This window comes from Geospiza fortis, unplaced genomic scaffold (assembly GCF_000277835.1).
Source record: "Geospiza fortis unplaced genomic scaffold, GeoFor_1.0 scaffold12, whole genome shotgun sequence".
NCBI classification, from domain to species: Eukaryota; Metazoa; Chordata; class Aves; order Passeriformes; family Thraupidae; genus Geospiza; species Geospiza fortis.
In genome coordinates this window covers 3530016-3547510 of record NW_005054323.1, presented here as the reverse complement: position 1 = coordinate 3547510, position 17495 = coordinate 3530016, and the positions used below count along the sequence as shown (strand labels likewise).

The window sequence follows — 17495 nt, the reverse complement described above, 5'->3', positions numbered from 1 at the left end:
TGCTACTGCCCTGTGAGAGGGGATGTTGTTTGTTTTACGGTTTTGTTTAAAGCTGGTCGCTCTGAGACCTTTGACTTTGTCGCAGGCAAGCGGTGGGGGAGTGCGCAGGTGTTCCCACTCCTGGCTGGGTAGGAACACCAGTTTGAATCGAGAGACCTTAAAAGGGAGCCAAAGGCTCTCAGACCACAGGCGAGAAATGTGGTCTCAGGCTCCCTGAACTCAGTTTCTTTTACGTAGCTTAATTTACTTTGACAAAGTTTCTTTTGGAGAACTGGACCAGATCCGAAAGTGTAATGCAGTCACAGCCTCTCTGTGGTTCACTTGAATGAGCAATGCTTGTCCGTCTTAGCGTTAGAATGCTTTACTAGAGTTGCGTGGCAAGGGTGTGGTAGCAGAAGGGTTACAGGGGTGGCCTCTGGGAGAAGCTGCCAAAACCTTTCCTCACATCTGACACAGCCAATGCCAGAGAGCTCCAAATAGATCAGCCACTGGCCAAGGCCAAACCCATCAGTTATCCTCGGGGATAAAGAGTTTAAGAAGGTGAAAAACTGCTACACAACAGCAGGCCAAGGAGAGAAGTGAGAACATGAGAGAAACAGCCCTGCAGACACCAAGATGCAGAAGGCGGGAGACAAGATGCTCCGGGTGCTGGAGCAGAGATTGCTCTGCGGCCCATCGTGAAGACCATGGTAAAGTAGCCCGTGTGTGTTTTGCAGCCTGTGGAAGTCCGTGGTGAAGCTGGTGTCCACCTGCAGCCAGTGGAGAACCCCATGCTAGACTGGTTGAATGCCCAGAGGAGGCTGTGACTCTGTGGAGAGGAGGCCATGCTGGCTTCTGAAACGACCAGTGGGACCATGGAGACAGGAACCCATGCTGAAATAGGTTTTCTGGCAACACTTGAGCAGTCCATTCCTGATCAACTGTACCCCATAGAAGGGACTCACACTGGAGAAGTTAATGAAGAACTGCAGACTATGTTTGGGATCCCATACTGGAATAGGGAAAAGTGTGACTGTGACCTCATTTCCTGACCCTCTGCTCCGGTTAGGGGGAAATGATAGAGAAGTTGGTAGTGAGTGAAGTTGACCCCAGAAGAAAGGAAAGGTGGGGGGGAATGTGTTTCTGAATCTTTTTGTATTTCATACTATTCTACTCAGTTTTCATTGGTAAAAATAAATTTCCTTAGCTTGAGTCAGTTTTCCCTAAAACAGTAATTGCTGAGTGATCTTCCTGTCATTATGTCATAAACCCTTAATCATATTTTTGCCCCTTTTCCAGTTGAGGGGCAGTGAGAGAACAACTTTGTGGCTATCTTGCAGTAAGTCAAGCTTAAGGCTACACAGATGCTTATCACTTACATTGACTAAGTTGGGTAAGCAAGCCAAGGTCCCTTTCCAATACCTTGTTTTTTCTTTCTTTGTCGTGAGTGTCTGTGTGGATGGTTTTGGGGTGGATGGTTTTTTATGTGTAATAGTGTATCATAGAATGTCCTGAGGTGGAAGAGACCCACAATCATAGAATTGTGGAGGCTGAAAAAGACCTTCAAGATCATCAAGTCCAGCATTTAACTGAAAACCACAATTTCAGCTAAACAATAGCCCAAAGTGCCACATCCAATCATTTCTTCAGCACTTCCAGGGGTGGTGACTCCACCACTTCCATCCTTGTGGGTTTTCAGAACTCCACTGGATTTGGTAGAGAGGAAGATTCAGACCAGTTTTGATAAGAGGATTGGACTATGTGAGCTCTGGAAACCTTTGTTCTAAAACTGTCTGATTCAATGATTCTTACTAGGAGTAATACACATGGGTATGGATTTACCAAGGAAAAATTATGCCTGACCCACGTGGTTGCCTTTAATAAATAATAATTGGCTTTGCAGTCAAGTGGAGGAGTAGTTGTCATTTAACTTCTCTTGAACAAGGCTTTCAACACTATCTCCCACCCTGTTCCTGTATCAAAGATAGGATGTGTTTTTGCTGGTGGGGCTGCCCTCTGCATGGACTAGAGGAGCAGGTGATGGAAACCTGAGGAATTTCAGCAATGACAAATGCCTTCTCTTGGCCCACCACTTACGGATGGGCTGGGGAGCAGTTCTGAGGGGTGGCCGTAGGCCTTTGCAGGCATTGCTCTAGGATGTGTGGCAGAGCTCTCATAGGGTGAGATTTGTCCACCACTGTTGAGCACACCTTAGATCTCATCTTGACATATCCGATTCTGGATCCTTGTGTAGGCAGAGATAGGGACTGAATTCAGCAGAGATCATGGAGATAATGGGGCCGAGCCCCTTTCCCTGTAAGGAGACGCTGTGGTTTCTAGGACTGTGCAGCTGGGAGGAGGGGCAGCTGAACAGTGGTAGCCAGTAGCAGTCCTGGCACCAGTGGAGGGGATGAAAAGGCATAGCCAGGCGCTTCACAGGAGTTCATGGAAGAAGAGCTAAAGCCTAGTGATGGAGAGAACGCTTTTGTTGATCAGGAGAGCTCAGTAAAGTGGTGCCTTCCCCGATCTTGGGAGGTTTTTAAAGCCAAATTGAAGCAAAGCCTTGAGCAACCTGGTCTGACTACATGTCTGAACTTCCTTTGAATGGGAGGTTGAACAAAAAGCATCTTTAGGTCTCTGCCAGCCTTGATTATCCATGTATCCTCTAAATTTTATGGACATTCCGTATGGATACACAGTTACCTTTGCTTAGGGTGAATGCTGAAGACTGAGGAACAGTTTAGGTAGTGTTTAATTTAGTTGTACTGATATAGCTGTTGCATTGTAACTATCCTGTGGATATTTAGTTTAGATTGATAGAAATTTAGGATTTGTGTCTGATGCAAGGGCAACAGACTTCTAGTCTATCTGGAATAGCTGATTTGTGCTTACATTGAAAGTATGTTCTGGGCTTGTAATGATTCTCTGTAGTAGTTTTTCATTTTAATGTGGGTAAAAAATTATTATCTGATGAGAGATACAATATAATTCCAGTGTGTTCATGTCAAAACTGTCCAGGAAGGAGCCTTACCTCAGTTTGCTGCATATTGGGTAGAACTGAGGGGGCTTAGGTTTATATATACAGATAGGCTGATACATCTAGATCCACTGGAGATATTAGCCACGCTCTACAGATCTAGGTACATCTGGAATTGTTTGCTGTAGGAATATTTAATTTTTTTTAAAGCAAGATATCAGCTCTAGTTTAATGAGTGTTCATTTATTATACGGACACCTATTGTCTCAAAATGCCATAACATCTATTCTGAAACTATACATACCATACCAGCATCAGTGCTGTTTTTTTCTTCTGCACTTTCAAACATGTAATCCACAAGTGTATGGGAATACCTCACTGTTTAACTGTGAGGAATTTGTGTTCACTGATCTATTAATGTAGCTATTAATTTTGAGTATTCCTGCCATAAATGGCGTTTTTTGTGGCACATGCGGTGTTGCTTGTATCCAGGCTTTAATTCCATCTTTTTTTTTAAAGTGGCAAGATTCTGAATGTATGACACTGATAGCATGTCTTGAAATTTGAGTATTTTCCATGTATATGTTTCCTCAGTGCTTATTGCAAAGGATTACGCTTAGGTTTTGAACAAGTACTAGCTTTTTTGGTTTTTTGAGGAAGCCATTCCAAGGGACTGGAGGTGAGTTTACAGTAAACTGAAATATTTGAGAATTTGCAGTGGCCATCAGTTTCATTGTTGTGGAATAATCTGACTTCTGATTCCTCTTTAATGTAGGTTCATATGTGCTTGTGATCACCTGCATATTCCAGCTTACAGGGAAGGTTTTCACTTCAAGTGTTCCAGCCCCTAACTACAATTACTATTTGTAGTCTCATGGGTTGGTCTTCTGTTTGTTTTACTTCTGCTTTTGCATGAAATGATGGAAAGTTTATGGATAATTTTGCATTTTAAATAATATTTGTGAGACTGTGAACATTCCTTTTGAGCTGTCTCATTTTCAATTCAAGGAAATATACTTAAAATGCTCCCAAGAATACGTGCTCTCAGAGCACACATACGCTGTGCCGTATGGAATGGTATATTTATTGCAGCTTTAAGAAATGTCTGTAACCCATTCTTTGTGCAGGACCAATGAGTGTTCACCATTTCTTGGGTTCAAGCCCAAAAGACAAAATGATATGGGACTTCAGAGAGGGAAGAAAATGCTTTAATGCTTGCATCTGTTGTTAAATACAACATAAACATGGGGGGGAGGATGGAGAGGGTGTAAGAAGTAGTATGCTGTCCTTCCTAATCCTAAGTATATTTTTTTAATCTCTCTTGCAGAGTGAAATTTAGTGTCATATGACAGAGCCAAAATGTTGGATGACATCAAGAAGCGATTTGAATTTCCTAATGCAGTTGTTCAGTCACAGGTAATTTTTGAAAACCATTAAGACAAATCAAGTTGTTTGTAGAAATGTTTGTTCCAACAGCTGCTGCTTATCTGCCTATTTGTTGTTTTTTTTTCAAAGTCAGAAAACCAGAGAAACAGACTATTCCTAAATCACAATAAAATCCTAATTGTCCTCTCTGTGTAATTGAAACACAGGCCATAATTTCTCATCACTATAAAGTCTCTTCAGGAAAATCAGAAACTTTCCATGACTGGAAGGTTGGAGTGTGGCCAAGTGGTTTTTAGTGACCTTGTGATCTCAAGAAGCCAGAAATTACCAGATGCTGTGTGTGGGACTGAAATACTTTGTAATGTTTCATAGAACTGCTCTGTTTCTTCCTTGGTGGTGAGAACTGATGAATTGCTGCAGTCTTGTCTGTCATCAAGGGATAAGTATATGCAGCTCAGCTCAGCCCCCTTTATTTTCTGATCCACACATTTGTTCCTCGTCATTTTCACCTGAAATTATAATGTACAAAAAGTGTTTATCACAGTGTGTTTAATGGACAGGAAAGAGTAATAGCAGTAATAACCTCTGGTTCTTTACTTGGTAACATACATGTTCTTTACTTTGGTAATTTCTCATTTTAATGTTAAAAATTTATCTCTTTGGCTGTAAGTTCATTGCTAATTTCCCTGTTTTCTTCCTCTCCTGTTTTGTATTTAGGATTAAATATGTACCCATTTGTTTGGTGAAATAAGTTCATCAGAATGCGGTCTGTGAAACCTGGTGCCTCTCTTGCCTTTTCATTTCAGTCAGTTCTCTTTGGTTTAACAGTAATTAGGTTTGAAAGAGAGATCCAAGTCTACTTGTCATCAACTTGGCATTTGGGAGAGAAAGCCATGTTCCTGAAAGCTGGAGTTCATCTGAGGTCTAGCAAAGAGTCTTGCACTGCAGATGAGTTTATACCATTAGCCTTGATGAGTAGGACTCAGCATCTTCGAAGCAGTCAATTTTTCTTTAGTGCAGAATGTCCCTGTAGTACACTGTTGTATTGCTTAAATGTCTTGGCTCATTATTGCAGCTGCAAATCATTAAGGTCTCCTAATGTGCTTTGGTTGATTTTGTCCTGTTCTTTGGCTGTTTTGATAGTTTCCACTTGTATTCTGACCCTGGAAAGCATTCTGTAATCTTCAAACTATAAGCAGGTTGGGATTCAACTTCATGAGAGATGTCTTCTCTTTCTGGGGCTAGCCAAGATATCTGCTCTGCAGAGTATGTCTACACACTGATCAGAAAAGTGAGGAACTTGAGCACAGATTTGTAGGTCTTGAAGTTTTACTGCTTAATCAAGTTCTAGAAATGCAGGGAGCTAATCTGCATTTTGACTTTTCTGTATAGCTAAGTCACTGCAAAAGCCAATTTTCTATTAATAAGCCCCTTTTCCTGTGTAACAGAAGTGTCTTAAGGATGTAGGTGTGAATTAACTTCTGAAGGTCCTTTTAAGCAGGAAAAAGATGTTGGCTTCCCTTGTAAGTGCACTGAAAGACATCTGATCTGCCTGGGGAGCACGCTGTTGGTCTTGTGATGGGTTCATTGTAACCAGAGATAAATGGTTGCTTTGACTTGGTCCCATTTTTTCCTTCTGTCTCCTCAAGAGTAAGATTAAGATTTCCAAATAACCTGTCTTTTTAAGTCAAATGTGTTAGAGTACATTTCCTTACTTGTGAAAAGCATAGTCCTTGTAGTCTAGGAGTGTGTCAGGTGCTGTCTTTGCAAGAAATACAAGCTCTTATTTAGGTTTGTTATGACAGGTTAGCAACTAGTGCATGACTGAGGTGGAAATGAATCTTGAAAGGAGAAGGAACCTTGAAACACTGAAAATAGTCTGTTCCAGTCTTTTTATATGCTAACAGTAATGAAATGCTAATTTTTATTTTTATTCTTTGCTGGCCTAGTTTGCTTTTTCCAAAAGTAATGATCTGTCATTAGCAGAGAAGAGTAGATTCAGCAGCTGTTCTGGGTGCATTGATAGTCTGAAACATTTTTTGCTGTTACTATGAAAACATGTCTTTCTCTCTTTCACAAAAATGGATTTTCTGTATAAGGGTATCAAATATTATGAAACAAGACAGAGTAAGACATTACAAATGAGTCAGAAAATAAAATTCTAGGTTCAAACACCTGACGCCTTTGAGGGTATTTCAGTTCACATTTAGATTTTAAAAGACAGTTTGAGGAAATCAGACTTCTACTAAAATAGAATGAGGAACTTAATCTTTACCTCAAAAGAATAAACTTGGGCTGTTTTGGGGAACTGAAACTTTTTGTTTTGAAGACCTTGACTGTTTAAAGCTTGTTAACGATTTCTGCCATGGAATAGCTTAATGAGGAATAATGCTAATATCAAATGCCCTGTTTAAAGTAAATGAAATATTTCTGGCAGGAGCTGTGATAAAGGGATATGCAAAGTGCTTAAGGCAAAACTTGTGGTGCAAAAATTTGGGCAAGTTGCTTAGGTGTGCAGTGTTCTGCTTCTTCTCTTGCTTCTGCTTCCCTGTATAGTACAGGATTTATTAATTATTAGTGCTTTTAAGGACATGGAGATCTGTGCAGCAATGGAGGTATAAAGTTTATTGAAGTTGTTGCATAAAAATATCTGCAATTTCTAAATACCTATGTACCTGTAAAAAGAGGCCTTTGGACTTAGTGGAGCCCTGTGGAAGTTTGTTTTGTACCTCAGCAAAACAGTAAAAGTGAGTATATCAACATTATGGAAATTTTTGACCCTTAAGCATATTTCGTCTTCAATAGCCATAAGGTTGGTATTTCAATCATAATGAAATGATCATATACAACAGCATTGTAAAGACTTCTTAATGGAGAATTTAGAAATCATGCATGTGCATTTTATTTATTTTAATTTTATTTCTTTTAATGCATCTTTGTGTGTTTTTTGTTTCTTTTTCTCTTTAGGCAGTGGGCCATCTGATTGCTGCAGTACTGAAAGAAAAAGTTTCTTCGAAGAAGATCAAACAGGCTTCTGACCAGGTCTGTGGCATTTTTTCACTTTCATCTCCTTTGTCATCATTATTTGATTATTCTATGTGTTTTTTCTAGGTTTTCCCATTTTTCACTGTGTAATTTTAATACAATTCTAGAAGTTAAATAAGGTAGTTATCAATATGTGTCTGGGCATACGGAAACAGTTAAACTCTGGCATCAGAAGAGCAGTTTTACTTCCAGTACAAGACTTAATGGCAGAAGCCTTAATCCTGCAGAATACCTATGAATACCAGAATACCAGAATATCTAGCTATGTTCAGTTTAAGAGAGTTTAATTTAGCTATGTTACTGAGAATGAAGTGAGGAGACTGAGACATTGTCTCTTGAGTTGGAAATTTGTTTACATTGCTATAAAAATTTCAAGAAGTATGGCTTTTTATATATCTGCATTGGTGTTATATTTCATATCAGGTAACTAGACCTTGTATTTCTTCAGGAGGGAGCAGGATGTAAAGGCATGCTTAGCATTTGCATTTTAAATGAGTCAAGTTCACTTAAGTGCATGTCTTGTTAACAGAGAGGTATATGAAATGTTGGCAAATTCAAGTGTCACATTTCCCACAGCAAATGGGAAAGGTGTTAGCTAGAATTTGTTCCTCTGATTTTTGTCCCCAAAAGCTGACATGTCTAGAAATGAACAGAAGTTGATCTGTGGATTTTTATTCCATTGTCTGGGGACTTCACTCTAACATACCCAGACCTGGAAAGCACTAAGTTTTGATGTGAGGGAGTATTGGAGGTGTGTAATTTATCTAACAGAAGCTCTTTCACAGTCATGATCATAATCAAGTTCCCAAATTATGTTCTAGTTTTGAGCTACAAGCTGATATTTTCCCCTTAATGCTTGCTTACTTGAAGATATAAGACTGAAATACAGCAACACATTCTAATATGCTAGGAGGCAGAAGATTGTGCTGGTTAGACATCTCTTTAGTCTTTGCTGACTCTCTTTATACTCAAGAGCATTTTGCACTGTTGGTTGTTTTAAAACCTTCCTTGTTCTCCAGTTGAAAGTCACAAAGTCAGCAAACTAATCTGTGAATACTAATTTACCATGGAAACCAGCAGCTGTTTTGATGGTTACTGCCAAATCTTCATGCTTACTAGCAAATAGAACTTTATGTGTTTAGTAAAGGCGACTTACCTTTGGATAGCCCTCTGTAAACCTGTCTGTAGCTGTCTGTGCTACACCTTGGTGTAGACACAGCTTGTCATGGCAGTTTTGAAGTTGTCTGCAATTGCATCCTTATTTTTTAAATCAGGAAACTGATGATAACCTGCCTGTGGGTGTCCTATCCCTGGATGTGTTCAAGGTCAGGTTGGATGGGAACCTGGGCAACCTGACAGTGAGTGGCATCCGTTTCCATGTCCCAGACTTGGAACTAGATGGTCTTTAACCATCTTCCAACACAATCCATTCCATGATTCTATCTGCATAGGAACAGCTGAAAAATTCATCTGCATTACCTTTTTGTCAGAGACAGTAAATGTTATGCCCTACCATGGGCCTAGACATCAGAGGGCAAGAAAATGGGAGCTGTCCCCGCTTTTCCTGACTTTTCTTTGACTTTTTGTCCTGGCTTTCTCAGGAATAGAATCTGTACCCCAACTACCTCTTGTGCTCTCTAAGGCTTCAGGAGAAACGATTGAGCTGTTTTTTATTTCAAAGTGTGTTTGAGATGAATAAAGATAAACCAGTCTGATACCTGTGTCCCATGCTTTTGCCTTCAGACTCCTGCTCTGAATCTGCTTTGGGAGAAGTGCTGCAGTGAGAATGTTGCCTTGCGAACAGCCTGCTGTGAGGGCCTGGTGGCACTTGTGGTGGAGAAACATGCTGAGCTTGACTATGTTCTTCATGGAGCTCTTAACCTAATTCCCTCAGCAAGGTAGTGTTTATTGCCTAATTTTTGTCAGCTGGTTATCAGTCATTGCTTTTCCCTTAAAAATACAGAGGAAGAAGAAAAGTTCTGTGTCAGTATCTTCAGACACACCATGGCATTAAGAACTGCTGCTGCCCTGCCACTCTGCTGAAGGATGTTGCTTTCACCTTTGCTATGTGACAGTGTGGGTCTGACATAAAAACTCTTAGAGTATTCTATGGATGTAAGCTGAAATTGTTAGTAGTTCAGGCTAGTGCTCTAAACTTTGAACTGTGGAACCTCAGAATTCAATGAATTGCTTAGTTTTGTTGCCCCTAGCATAGAAAGGGGAAAGAAAATGACAGCAACTTCCATTATGAGGGAGTATGTTGTGGTTTAACCTCAGGCAGCAGCAAGCCTCACACAGCTGCTTACTCACTTTCCCACCAGTAGGATTAGGGATAGGGTAAAAGATGGAAAATTTGTGGGTTGAAATAAGGAAAATTTAAGAGGGAGAGTGAAAGCTGTGCACACAAGCAAACCAAAACAAGAAATTAATTTACTTCTTCCCATGGGCAAGAAGGTGTTCAGCCATCTCCAGGAGAGCAGGGCCCCACCACACATAATGGTGACTTGGGAAAATAAATGCCATCATTCTGTACACCCCCTCTTCTTTCCCTCAATTTTATATACTGAGCATGATGTCATATGGTCTGTAATGTCTCCTTGGTCGTTTGGGGTCACCCATCTTGACTCTGTCTTCTCCCAGCCTGCCAAGCACCCCCAACTTCCTCCCCTGTGTGGCCGCATGAAAAGCAGAGGAGGCTGTGTGTAAGCCCTGCTCAGCAATAACAAAAACATCTCTATATAATCAACTTGTGTTCAGCACAAATCTGAAACCATAGCCCCATACCAGCTCCTGTGAAGAGAATTAACCCTATCCCAGCCAAAACCAGCACAGAGGGGATATCAGTCTGTCAAAAAGCTGATTGCTCAAATAAAGTCTCTATAAGAATGTGTATTGAGATTAGGAATGCTGCAGTCTGTTTCCTTGTCTGCTGAGGAGGAAATCACTTTACTTTGAACCTATTTCCTCCTACACAATTCCGGAAATGGAATGATTACATCTTGTAGTGATCTTTTGACCTAGACTGCCAGTCCAACATACTGAGAAAATGCATTTGTGAGGCAAAGAGGCACTGTATATAACATTCAGGAATAGCAAGTCAAATGATGACTGGGGAGAGATTTCCAACCTTGGGGAGGCTCGGGAGAAATTTGCCAACCTTATTAAGTTCACTTTTGACTGATAAGTGGATTTCTGCACCAGGTTGTGTAATTTTCTTGCTAGAGACTGGTAGAGTTGTTTTTAGCCAAACCAGCTATTTAGAACTATGTTTGGGATATGTTATGCTGGTAGACTCAGTGCAGAGGCTGCAAGAGCGATGCTATTCAAGACATGTTCTTCATCGCTTCTCACCTTCACAAAATCAGTTTTATGCTAAGGTTTCTCATATTCAGTCTGAGCCAAATGTGAACTTTTTCTAACCATGTGACTTGCTTGTTTACAGGTAGGGTCTTGCTGTGCTGATACTAATTCTATGCTGGGTTTGCTATAAATAACTACAGTTTCCTAGAAGAAGTTTTGTAAATACATTTTTATAGTATGGGTAATCTCTGCAAACCACTGTCCTCCAAATGACGACGTTTTGGGGCATTTTAGGGTTAAGGGAGGATTCTACATAAGTATAGCAAATAAGTAAAAGTACATGTGATAAGACTGTGAGAACCTGAGTCCTGTGGCATAAGGTGGAGTAAAAATTTTATTAGCTGTGATGCCATCATGATTTTTTGCCTTTTCTTTTTATGTACCTTTTATGTATTCTCAGTATTCTTAGCATACATAGTTGAAATTCTTTGTTATGATATCTTAGCTTAAGTCCTGGTATTCTGCTAGGCCAGAAAACCAAACATGCTAAAGGCCTCACAGCTGGGAGCCAGAAAGTCTCTCGTTATCTTGAAAAAACAAGGCCCTTTCTAGAACATATTCTGTAAACTAGGCTCAAGCCCATCTCGGGGGGAACACTTTAGAATAGGGAGATGTCATACCATTCATTTCAGCTCCTCATCGGGGAACCTTTGTCAAACATGCTAATTTGCAAGGTCTACAAAATTGTATACATGATATACTCTGTGTGTGCACTTTGGTGTATTCCACCTTGATTAATTGTTGCACCTAAGGATACTTATTAAATACCAAGATAAAAACTCTTTTATGCCTTAATCATGTCTGGTTCATAATTCTAGAACCAGGGAAAAGGCATCAGCTGTGGCTTGCAGACTAAGAAATTTGAATTTGCTGTTCAGCTGAGGGAGCTGAGGGTTTGCTACAGTATCAACAGTTTATAAGGTTATGAAATATTAATGCATTCTTAAAAATTTTTTTTCATGTGTAAAACCCACACATAACTGATTGCTATACTAAGAGCTGGCAAATTATGTAGTAACCTTTTATGTATTTTTGGCTTCTTTCCCACTGCCACCCCCTCCTCCCCCAAGCTGCTACAAATGAAACCACATACACTATGGATTGCAAAGCAGCGTTTATGTTGCCTAACCACAGAAGTCTGTGGTTTAAAACGTCTGTAGCCTCAGGAGCTCATTAAACTGACAATTTCAAATTGACTCTTTTCAGTGCTAGTACTTTTTTTTTGCCTTGCTTTAGAATTGAAGTCTGCAGTCCATCATTCTGTTCCCTGCCAAATTTTAATCTGTGTGGCTTTGCACTACTTGGTACACAGTGTTGCTAAAACAAAAATTAGCAGCCAGTGGCAACTAACAGAAAGGCATTTGCAACCACTGAGCACTATCAATGCTGAATGGAGTTAGGTGTATATTTTGTTGGCAAAGACTACTCACATTGTGTTCTTGCCTCTCATCTTTACAATGAGTTTTGCAGGGGCTAGGCACACCTGCTGGATTATATTTTGTCAGGTCTATCAAATTATTCACACTAGAAAAGATATTTTGTTTTGGCAGAGATGAAGATCCCATGTTTATCTGAGTTAATTTGTGTGGTTCGCAGTACCTTCTCATTGTATGTATCGTTGTACTGTAACTGGCTCTTAAGTGTTTCCTTTGATGCCCTAGGAGTTTAAGCTTCATGGAACATCATATTTACATGCATGTTTGTCTGTTTATGCACATATAGGAAATATGTTTACATACATCAATACATATATGTGTATTTTCACGTGTTTTTAGGATTGGTTTTCAGCATTCTGTTTAGATGATGGTGGGAAAACACTGCCTGTGTTCAGTAATGAACAAGGATAAATAATCAATCTACTGAAAATCCTGTGGAACAATTAATTATTGTAATCTTAAAGACACTGGCAGAAGGATTTCTGTGTAGCATGTTTTCAGAATGTTTTTATTACTGAGCATCCATGCCTGTAGGAGATGGGAAATGGGATGGAAATCCTTGCAATATGACATTGTGTTGCCTCTGTTCAGGAGATGAGTGCAAAGCCTGAAGCATCTCTTCTCTCCCCACTTCCTGCTTGGGAAATAGGACCAGGAGTACTGAAGTTTCAGAATGGGAAAGATGGTTTTCTTACCAAGTATTTTACAGTTCATTTTTTTTCCTCCTTGCTGCAGTTACCCAATTGAAGCTGGGAAATAATCTTGCAAACTCTCATTTCCCCGGCTTTTTCTAGCAGTGAAGAATTTAAAAGGTTGTTCTCTCTCTCCCTCCCCTACACCCATCCAAAAATCTCCTTCCTCCTCTATGTTTTAGGTTTACTATATTAGGATTTAGAAGGCTGTGGCACATCTTCCTGTTGCTCTGCAGCAGAGTTTTGCTAAACCTCAATGTCTTCTTATATTGTCGGATTTCAGTATTTTGAGAGCCAAGTGTCACAACAGCCAGTCATTTTAAAGATTACAAGCACATCTTATAATTGGTCCACTTTTGAAAGAGAGAGAGAAATACAAGCATATTCTATCACTTTTGATCTGGGTCAATGCTTTCCAGCACAGAAGAGAGAATATAGTACTTTGCCTTTATCTAAACTATAAAAGTAAGCATTTAATGGTGGGGGGATCCACTGTGGGGCTCTCTAGATGTTCTCTGGCATGCCATACTACCTTATAGAAAAGAGTCTGTCTGCAGGTGGTGACAAGTTTGGTAAAGGTTTTACGGTTAAAAGTGCTGTTTGCCTTGTATTCCCATTCTTGTAATATATGGTAGAAGCAACCTGTCAAAAGTTTTAATTGATGGATGAATATTCTCTTTCCTGTTTTGCTCATTATGTCAAAAGAAAATAAAGACGCATAAATGCACAACTTGCCCAGAACAATGTGGTAATATGTTAAAAGGTGTCCTTAAGTAGAACTCAGGTCTCAAGCATCAATTTTGTTCCTTCTCTTATGTACTAATCAATTAATGTAGCTGGATACTTGATGGTAGCTCACTTATTTTTGTCAACAGGAATGTGCACGGTTTAGTAAAGACTATTTGCAAGTTAATACAAATTCAAGCTGTTCAGCTGCGAAAAGATGGAGATCACTTTGTTTGGAGTCTGTATGGAATCAGGTTGGTTTTACATTCTTTATTTAGAAACAATAATAACTTTCTGTCTGATTTCCAGGAAAAAAAAAAAAGAAAATTATGTTAATACTGGATTTTGATCTTACTCTTTTTTGTGTATTTTGCTTTGTTCACACTGCACAGGTAATGAAGTGCTGCACAGGTTGCCCACAGAGGTTATGGAATCTGTCCTTAGAGATAACAGAACCTGACTGTATGTGATAATGGGTAGCCTTTACTAACTGACTGCTTGAGCATGTGGGTTGGACTGGATGATCTGAGTAGTTCCCTTTCAACCTAAGTGATGATCTGATTCTGTGGTTTTTGGTTGGTTTTTTTTTGGTTGAAAGTTTTAAGGAGTTTTAATATAAGGATAAGATTGCCGCCATAAGCTCAAAAGGGACAGTGGCAGTGGGGCAATGGGAGGAGTGGGGGGGGGAGAAAACAAGTACTAGTACTTGTTCAAATACTGGATGACTTCTAATATTTCTTTTAATAAGTATTTTATTTTAAAGCTATGAATCACTTCCTTCTCACTTGTTTTTCCTGCTTTGTTCTTATTACAAAAGTCAAGTTCCCAAATGCCTTTGCTGTTAAGGTGATTGACAGGTAAAAATAAAATACTTAAAGATGTAGAGATACTTACCTAAAGCTTCTTGTTGTGCAATATCAGACTTTTGAAGAGGACATCGTAGTGACTTCATCCATCTCTTGAGAAACCATGAGTCAGTACTGACATTAAAAGCCCCTGTTGTACCTTTTCTGGAGAACAGAAATGCTTGGTAGATGTTATGAATGCTTTTCAAGCTACTTTTTATGCAGTTAAGAGTTATCATTGTAGGAGGCTGTAGCTATAATGGCTTAAGGATATAAAATGCATTATTTGAGACACAGGAATCATGCCTTCTATTGAGCAAAACGAAATAGGGAAGGAAGTGAAACAAGCTTTTTCATGTGCTGGATGTGTTTGCATTCCTGAAATTCTTCATGTGGCAATATCAGCTCTCTTTACAAAATCCCTACTCGTATAGAGCAGTTTTAAATGAAAGGTGGGTAACAAAGACAGAATTCTTTTGGAACCTTTTTTAAAAGCTTCTGGTAGAAGAAGCTAAGTTAAAGGAACTTAATTCTGGCTTCGTATGAAAAAGAGGATGGTAGGATGTGAGTGGAATAAAGAAATAGTCTCTGCCCAATAGAGCAAAGAAAAGTTACTACATTTTTTCACACTCACTGAGGAGAAGTTACTGGTAACATACAGTGGAGGTGAAATTTGGTAATTCAGAATAGTATAAAATAAAGTAATAGAGAACTAAAAATAAGAAGCAGACTTTTATTTAGCCAGTATGATTTTTGTTTTCCCTTTTGGTTACAGTTAACTTTAATAAAGAGAAATGATTGCTTGACATAGGGTCAGAACCCTGAGATTTTGAAACCTGACTTCTGGTTTTTAGTGTACAGAACAACCTATCTATTCATTGTAATGTAACAATTTTTGTAGTTGTGCTCCATGAAATGCCATTTAAACCTGATTTTTTTGTAAGGAATTGAAGAATGTATACGGTAGCTCACAAACAATAATCTACCATTACAGTGTTCATATATTATGCTGTCAACTGTGCAAAAGTATTCCATATGGAAATCATCAATGAAAAATCAAAATGCAACAGTACATTCTCAAGTTGTTTTGTTATTGTCACCAGTATTACAGGGTAATAAATAAACGTGGTTTAGGCCAGTGTTAATTCTGGACAATAGAATTAATTTTATAATACAGCTTCTTGGGATGACACAATATCATGATCAGTTCCTGAAAAGAAATGGAAGAAAATTAAGGTATTGCAGATTTGTGCATTTTATTATATAGTGTTTCCCTGGGATGGAGTTAACTTTTTCCAGAGCAGCCATCTGCAGCCGGAACAGTGTTGATAACGCATCAGTTTTGGCCTCTGCTGAGCAGTGCTTATTCCTCCAGCCCATTGCCATCCCTCAAAGGGCCAATAAGTCCCTTTGGAGGGGGCATAGCCAGGGTAGCTTACCCAATCTAACAAAAGGGATATTTCATGTTGTGTGGCACTGTGCTCAGGAGTAAAAGCTAAGAGGAAGGAGCTAGGAGTGGATTTATTGTTAAGGTGTTTGTCTTCCAAAGCAATTGCTGTGTATACTGAAGCCCTACTGCACAGAAAGTGGCTACACATTGCTTGCTGATGGAAAGTAAAGAATATTTTTAAATTTTCCTTGCTTTCTTTTCTGGCCTTTTCTTTTCTTTAGTAAACTGCCTTTTTTTTAACCCAGCAAGGGCTCCTGTTAGCATTCTCATTGCAGGTGGTTTATGATATATATGTACAAAAAATTGAATATTTTTTTTCTGAAGGCTATTACCCTTTTTTTATGAACTAGTATTTTATGATATTATTAATGATTCATCATGCATGATTTTACTGTTTTAAAGTTATAGAGAACTGCTACTTTTCTGAATTCAAGATTCAGAGCAGGTAGCAAATGCTTTAAAAATGTATATTTGATGGAGTGAAATGCTGTTCCTGAAAGGACTAGCTTTCTGTAAGGGCCAGGGTCACATCTGCATACACAGAAAGGTGTGTTGACTGGACACATTGTTTCCTCATACAGAAAAAGAAGTCTGTCACTGAATTTGTCCTTTCAATCAGATTGGAGCTCACTTCAGTTCAGAGATGTAACAAAAAAGTTCAGATGACCTAAAAGTTAAAAAGAATGTATGTTTCATTGTTACCCCTCACAAAGATTTATCTTTGTTTGCCTGGACATTTCCATATTATGAGTGGGTAACCACTATGTTTGCTTGTATGTTTTGCTTTATCCTCAGCCCACTAGCAGTAATTTAGGGTAGTGGTGCTGTAATGTCATTTAAAGATGCATGTTTTACAGTGCTGTTCTAGCAATTCTTAAGATGGTGTTGACAATAAATTGCATCTACACATCTCAGTTTTCTTTCTGCTAATAGCATTATCAAGTGGAACATTCTTGGTTTGTACTTTTTAGTGCTTCATTATTAATCACTGTTTATTGCGGTGCTTAACTGACTTATTTCATCATCCAGTTTAGTGCAGTTTTGTTAGTTTCAGATCATATAAGATCTGTAACAAAAGGTTTGCTTTTTTTCCAAAATAGTAAGCCATTTTAATTTGAAACTTAATGTGTCAGGTGCTGACTTTAGGAAAGTTCCCCTGGCTTTGATGTCATTGCAGCATTTAAATGATGAATGGAGACGTATTCTCTTGATGAGGAAAGGTGGTTAATTTTTAAAATATGACGAAGTTATTGAAATAAGAAGCTGCTGTAACTCTATATGTCTTTACAAGGCCTGTGTGCTTTCAAGGTCCTGGCATTGCATGTGAACAGTATTTCTAGCTTACTTGCCTAATAAGGGTGTGGACTATGATGTCGCTAGATTCAGGTGCTAGACAAGCAACAACTTTTTTGCCTCTTGCATGCTGTCATTTTTTGAAAGCTGCAATGAAGCAACAACCTTAGCTTTTCTAGTCTGTGCACAGATTGTGAAAGACTCTAACTTCAGTAAAATATTTACAGGATCTAGGAAGGTGGACATATGAAGAACCTTAAGGAAGTTGACACATTTTTGAGAAATGAATGTGAGAAGTGACAGGCT

At 39.0% G+C, this 17495-nt stretch overlaps 1 protein-coding gene across 1 annotated transcript in view; it reads left to right on the top strand.

Annotated features, from left to right (window-relative positions):
- The first annotated feature begins 4290 nt into the window (after nucleotides 1–4290).
- The window catches only part of FOCAD (focadhesin), an 87837-nt gene continuing 74632 nt past the window's right edge, over nucleotides 4291–17495 (top strand). The window contains exons 1-4 of the mRNA XM_031056887.1: nucleotides 4291–4372; nucleotides 7310–7384; nucleotides 9131–9285; nucleotides 13751–13855. Coding sequence (XP_030912747.1) covers nucleotides 4316–4372; nucleotides 7310–7384; nucleotides 9131–9285; nucleotides 13751–13855 — 392 coding nt within the window. The 5' untranslated portion in view covers nucleotides 4291–4315. The remainder of the gene's footprint in view (nucleotides 4373–7309; nucleotides 7385–9130; nucleotides 9286–13750; nucleotides 13856–17495) is intronic.